General features: G+C 42.1%; 1 protein-coding gene across 1 annotated transcript; it reads right to left on the reverse strand.

Moving 5' to 3' along the window:
* Positions 1-904: 904 nt before the first annotated feature.
* On the reverse strand, positions 905-1,729 carry LOC138365653 (mucin-22-like). The gene has a single exon (XM_069326138.1). The coding sequence runs from the start codon at positions 1,727-1,729 to the stop codon at positions 905-907; it is 825 nt and encodes a 274-aa protein (XP_069182239.1).
* Between the last annotated feature and the right edge of the window lie 5,551 nt (positions 1,730-7,280).

Below are 7,280 nucleotides of genomic sequence, written 5' to 3' on the forward strand. Positions count from 1 at the left end.
CTCCGTCCTCCGGGGAGTTACTGAGGTCCCGCTCTGTTTATCCAGTGCAGATAACGGGTGCAGTGAGGACTCTGATTACGGGTACAGAGGAGTATGTATGTGGAAGAGTGTAGGAGGAATAAGGAAGATAAGGGAAGAGTGTCTTTTTCTTGACCCTCTTAACCCCTCATCCTCCTTACTTCCGTAACGGGCTAATTTAACACCATTTTATTTTTATTTTAGTTTGGTGTTTAGGGTTGTCAGGGCATCGATACAAGGAGCCTGAACCATATTACATAAGTGAATAGTGATTTTTTCGAGCTGTACTTGCGAAACAAGTTACAGAAATTCCCCTTTATTTCCAAAATTTGGTTTATTTAGTAAACTTCTAATACACAGGAAGGTTTTCCATTGCGGAAAAAGTTACAGAAATTCCCCTTTATTTCCAAAATTTGGTTTATTTAGTAAACTTCTAATACACAGGAAGGTTTTCCATTGCGGAAAAAGTTACAGAAATTCCCCTTTATTTCCAAAATTTGGTTTATTCAGTAAACTTCTAATACACAAGAAGGTTTTCGTGGCGTTAATCAAGTGTCACTTGAGCAAAACTGAGAACAATAACGTGTATATAAATCTCATTATATATTAATGACAATATGACTTATATAATATCTCTTGGCTGATCGTTGAGTAGCCGTGCAACAGCAATTGCAAAACTATTGAACTGCTCGTCCCATGGGCAATTCGGAGATACCCAACATCACAGATCTAAGACGTTCGCTGTCCTAAGTCCAATTCAAAGTCCTAGGTCGCAAGGCGGACTTGCGACTGTGCACTCTTGAATGTGCACTCTGGAGATTGCACTCTACTCCACGACGTTCACTCGTAAGGCAGAGGTGAAATTCCAGTTTCTCACATCCTGCAGCTACTTGACTTTGGTCTTAGGGGCGCTATTGGTACTTATACCTTGGTCTTGGAGGTTAATACTGCTCAGTACCATGGTCTTGGAGGTACTTCTGCTCCCTACCATGGTCTTGGAGGTACTTCTGCTCCCTACCATGGTCTTGGAGGTACTACTGCTCCCTACCATAGTCTTGGAGGTACTACTGCTCCCTACCATGGTCTTGGAGGTACTACTGCTCCCTACCATAGTCTTGGAGGTACTACTGCTCCCTACCATGGTCTTGGAGGTACTACTGCTCCCTACCATGGTCATGGAGGTACTACTGCTCCCTACCATGGTCTTGGAGGTACTACTGCTCCCTACCATGGTCATGGAGGTACTTCTGCTCCCTACCATTGTCTTGGAGGTACTTCTGCTCCCTACCATGATCTTGGAGGTACTACTGCTCCCTACCATGGTCTTGGAGGTACTTCTGCTCCCTACCATGGTCTTGGAGGTACTACTGCTCCCTACCATGGTCTTGGAGGTACTACTGCTCCCTACCATGGTCATGGAGGTACTACTGCTCCCTACCATGGTCATGGAGGTACTACTGCTCCCTACCATGGTCTTGGAGGTACTACTGCTCCCTACCATGGTCATGGAGGTACTTCTGCTCCCTACCATGATCTTGGAGGTACTACTGCTCCCTACCATGGTCTTGGAGGTACTTCTGCTCCCTACCATGGTCTTGGAGGTACTACTGCTCCCTACCATGGTCTTGGAGGTACTTCTGCTCCCTACCATGGTCTTGGAGGTACTACTGCTCCCTACCATGGTCTTGGAGGTACTACTGCTACGTTCCATGGTCTTGGAGGCACTACTGCTACGGTCCTTTCTCTTGGAGGTGCTGATGGTTTGATATAGAGTTGGGTCTGAGGTCAGTCATAAGAGTTTACTGCCCATCTAAAAAGAAATCAGATACTTTACCAAACATAACTAAAGTTTAGTAGTGGTTGTTTGTAATTAAGAACGTCAAAAGAATCTGTATATACAAAACTTTTATAATGACGCCCCCTGGAGAAATTTCCAGGTAATATTAATCGTTATTGTGCGTTGGATTACTCGCTAATTCTCATTGGATTAATGGCTATCGGATTAATGTTATGGTATATCTTGGTAGCCTGCAGTTGCTTTCACTCCCAATACATGTGCTATCGATTTATTAGTAACATAATAGCTATTTATATTCTATTAATTAGCCACAATATCCTTTTGTCATTTGTAAATTACTCATAATGTCGTTATTACGTTCCATCTAATTAGTTCCTAGTTTCGTCTTAGGAGGCTTCTTTAATTTGTAATAAAAATAAAATTCCTCCTTTCTATCCTTAATTAATCTTAAACTCGTTCCATCTATTGCACGAAACTACTACAACCTATTTTTAATTAGATGCAAACTATATCTGCTTGCTGAAAAATTTCCGAATTATCTCGACTAATTCTCTGCTTAGTCCCAAACTACCTCTACCAGTTCTTTAATTAGTCCCAAACTGCCTTTACCAATTCTTTAATTAGTTCCAAATTGCCTCCACCAATTCTTTAATTAGTCCCAAACTGCCCTTACCAATTCTTTACTTAGTCCCAAACTGTCTCCACTAATTCTTTAATTAGAAGCAAATTGCCTCTACCAATTCTTTAATTAGTCCCAAACTGCCTCCACCAATTCTTTAATTAGTCCCAAACTACCTATACCACTTCTTTAGTCTCACACTACCTTTACCAATTCTTTAATTAGTTCCAAAGTATCTCAAACAATTCTTTAATTTGTCCCAAATTGCCCACTTCCAATCCTTCAATCCCGACCAGAAGCTAAACAACATGAAGCTCTGTTCCAATACCTCATTTCTTGACTTCGTTTATTGGTGGTTGAGAGCTCGCCTGACCCCCTCTACCTGACCTTCCAAACTGTGCTTGTGTTAAAATAGTTCAATGCTCCGCTATTAGAATCGGACGAAGGTGCGGTCCATCTATAGATACCCAGTCATCATGACACAAGAGAAATCACAGTGACGCTATATATCACTGAGAAAATAGTGCGTCTGGGGCTACCCGGCGCGCAGGTTCGAATCCTCATCACTACTACTGTGGATTTTCTCAGGCATCATAATCAGCCAGAATATGGTAGGAATAATGCAGGGGTTGAGACAAGTGACGTGAGGTTCTAGGTTTCAAGCGAGTGAATCTTCTAACAACTAAATGTTTTGAACAGCCTAGCTTGTCAACCGAATCTATCTTATTCTAGCATGACCTAACTCTGAACTAGCCTTAACCTTTCAAACGAATCCAAACTATCCTGGTACACCCGAACCAAGAGGGTATACTTTGACTACAAGAAAAATAGCGCTGTGGTTTTAGAATCGCGAATATTTGCACATTCCAGCAACTCTGTGCAACAAGCACAGAGTTGCACACAGAGTTGCACTCCACAGCTACTCTCTGCAACATCCACATACCCCCCATCCACCCACTGAACCCTCAACACGCCCCATCCACCCACAGCAATCTCCACACTTGGTCTATTCGTGTACTCTCCACTTTGTATCACTCTCTCCCAAGAGGAATAAAACAACTCTCATTTCGGCCAACAATCTTTTTTCCTCCCCCCCCCCCCCGACACCCAGCGCTTATTCAACTCCCTCCTCCCTTCCGCTACTCCCTCAACCCTGTCCACCTCTCTCTCCATTCTCCACTTGCCAGCAAGGCTCCCTGCGTCCCCAGGCTGTCTATCATCTCCCAGCCTCTTGGATAGAACAATGGAACTCTATCCTTGGTGAAAAAAAAATGCTGCATAAACTAATACTTTAGACGTGGAACACATGCTTCACTCTGGGAAGGCTTGGGTAGCAAGAAAGTTTAGTTAAATATTTTTTTATATATTCTATAGGAAATAATGTATATATTATGCATATATTCAAAGCATCAACAAGCCATGTACTACACATGTTTCAATAAATGTATAAATGTTCGGTGTACATCATTAAATTGGGTAAAAAACATAAATCATAATTATACTCATATTGTGTAACAGTTTGTGACTTCCTATTCCGTTGTCTCAAACCAAGTTGAAACAAAGAACTGTAAAAGCCTGCAGAGGGTCCGCTTGGGACGCAGGAAGTTAGTGTAGGAAGCAGTGGTATCCTGCCACGAGAGAGGGGAGAAGATCCTGATATCCTGCACAAAAGAGAGGGGAGATCCTGGTATCCTGGACTAGAGAGAGAGAGGGGGAGGGGATATCCGGAGCCTTTCCTCCAGGATATGCTCGAGCAAATGTGTATTTTACAGGGCTTTACTTTCCCCGGCAATTGTCAGAATATTTAAATCCAAAATTTTATGTTTCAAGACACTCTTATGGGCATTAATTTTCCAGCTTGCATTACAATGATTTTAAGGAAAAACTAAATTAAACAAATGTGCTGTATTTTTGTGCTTTTAAATAAGCTTGAGAGCGTTTCATAATCGCCTGAACAGACCAAACCTTTTATGCTGAGAGAGAGAGAGGAAGCTTAAATTGTTCCGTCCTGATGGGGCTGAAAGTAAGAGGAACAATTGACTTAAAACAGCGTGTTTGATCGCTTTGCACTTTTCACTGCTGCCAAAAAGTTTCCGTTGTAACAATAAGAAGTAATCTTTCGGAAGAACGATTATGAAGCAGCCTGTCCTCCTACAGCGAACGTCACTTCTCGCTCATATGCGTTACACAAGTCTTAAAAACTGTCGTACTAGAAAATGGAAGTGGCTCGGAGAAGTGACGTACTGTCCCGTTTTCTGTTTTGGGTCCTCTGGTAGGTTAGGATAAGGGCACCTTCAATTGACTGTTTTCTTGACAAACCGTGTAAAATGATAGTTCTTGTAATTGCTAACAGGAATCGTAATAGCTATCGACAGGTGTCACGAGAACTTTAGAGGTTTGAGTATAAGATTGAAGTTGAGTTGAAGTTGTATCAGATTGAAGTTGAGACGCGTCTAACAATCTGCTTGACCAGACCACCAACATGGCCTGAAAAGAGACCGGGCCGCGAGGACATTGCTTCATGTAACAAACAAGAGGCAGACAACAGCAAGTGCCAATCTTCGGAGGTAGAAGAAAACTCTGGCACATCCAACTACAGTTTTATGCTCTATATTCCTATAAGAAAAGAGCAAGTGTCTTGGGGTTCGTGGGATTGTAAGTGCTCATGGCAGTCTGGAAATTTATGTTCTTTCTTTTGTGCCTTGTACGCTATATACCGTACCAGGCACAAATATATATATATATATATATATATATATATATATATATATATATATATATATATATATATATATATATATATATATATATATATATATATAATCTCACGTCCCTTAGCCAATTCCACTTTCTGACTATCCACACAAAATATAAGACATTCACGACTATTTTGCAGAACCGTATGCAAGAGGAGGATGTTGAAAGAGACAAAGCTGAACGACAGAGCAGAAAGTAAATGGTAGTTAATTAAATAGATTATTTAACCTAGTAGAAAAAGTAGAAGGGCAAAGACAGTCTGTCAGAATAGCTAGATAAAAAGAGATGAAAAAGGTATCGTTTAATTTATTTGGTCGCGTATTTATATGTAGAAAAAAAGGTATGGAGTTGAGAGCTAGTTATAATACGACGGTAGATGATAGTTAAACATATTAGGCAAGTAGGAATTTAACAGTAATTGGAGGAGTTGATGATTAGGAAAAGTATATTAAGAGGACCGAGAATAGACCATTAAGACCGAAGGCAGAGCTGACAGTAGAGTAAAAGTGTTTCAGAATGAATGTAAACAAGAAAGCAGAGACAGTATTGGCATTTACACTTTAGCAGAAAAAAAAATCATCAGGCAGAGTAAATAGATAAATACAGTAAGCAGTGTAAATAGATAAATAGATAGAATAGATAAAAAGAGCAGGCAGTTCATTTATTTACGACAGTTTTAAAAAAACTACGTTCCATTTAAACCTGATAAATGATGCAAAATAAATCCCCAAACGAACCATTGGACACAGAATGAAACTCATCAGAACACATGGCCATCAGAATCCCTAAAAAACCTCATTACCTCGAACCCTAAACTTTCTTTGTTACCTGCATAAAGCCCGAAATTAAGGGTACAGGGAGCAGCAGCGAGGGCTTTATGATGCTGTAATCATGATGTGTGAGACGCTCTGAATTACGCCATCTCTGGCAAGTCTAGACATACGTAAACCATCATTTTGTTATGACATTCAGCATATTTGCTCGCCTACTGCCTTCTTAGGGCGTTCTTTTGTGTTGCCAGCGGTCTTACGAGCTCTTACTAGCCTGCCACTAGTCTTACGGCCCCCCAACTCTTCTCCACCTACTCTACCCCACCTCCTTGCCTGCTACACCCCCACCTCCCCGCCTGCTACACCCCCATCTCCCCGCCTGCTACACCCCCACCTCCCCGCCTGCTACACCCCCACCTCCCTGCCTGCTACACCTCCACCTCCCTGCCTGCTACACCCCCACCTTCCTGCCTGCTACACCCCCACCTCCCTGCCTGCTACACCCCCACCTCCCTGCCTGCTACACCCCCACCTCCCTGCCTGCTACACCCCCCACCTCCCTGCCTGCTACACCCCCACCTCCCTGCCTGCTACACCCCCACCTCCCCACTTGTGTCCGTTCCGGATCTCTCACAGCCCCTTTTTTCTTCCCCTCTTGGATTTCAAAAATTTCATGGCATCGTACATAATTTTAGGAGACTGTGAGTCCCCCAGACTGGCTTGGCTGGTCCAGTAGTCTGGACTTCCAGGCGCCAGAGTCACTCGTCCACCGGCTGAACCAGGAACTTCCGCCTCACGTAATAGCCTCTTGCTCATCCATATACTCTTATATACCTCTCTGCTTTTCTCAGTCGGAATTACCGTTGTATTATAAAGCTGCTGTATTCTGGGGGAAAATCGTGCCGTTATTGATGCAGAAACAGAATGATTTAAGATCATATATCCTTTCATTTAGCTGCGTGATTGGGCCAAAAGGGGATTTTGGTTATATTCCTGAAACTAATGAATCGTATAATATAGCCAAAACAAGTTTTCCAAGAAGATTACCTTTTGAGTTTCGCTTTGCTAAGTACTGGCCCGCTGACTGCTAAGGTTACTTGAACGAGGGTCTAGGCTACTGACCAATAAAATAACTTCAATACGTACTTGATTTCTGATTCGTAGCGTTACTTTGCTTTATTAAAATATTGGTTCTCGGTATACCCTGTGAAAGAAAATTCGGAAAAAATGCTAGGAAAGATATATATGCCTTACATTGTGGTCCACTGTGGTGAGAGATATGAGATTTGAGTGTGTAGAACAATATATAACATTGTAT

This window comes from Procambarus clarkii, chromosome 17 (genome assembly GCF_040958095.1).
Source record: "Procambarus clarkii isolate CNS0578487 chromosome 17, FALCON_Pclarkii_2.0, whole genome shotgun sequence".
In the NCBI taxonomy this organism is placed as follows: Eukaryota; Metazoa; Arthropoda; class Malacostraca; order Decapoda; family Cambaridae; genus Procambarus; species Procambarus clarkii.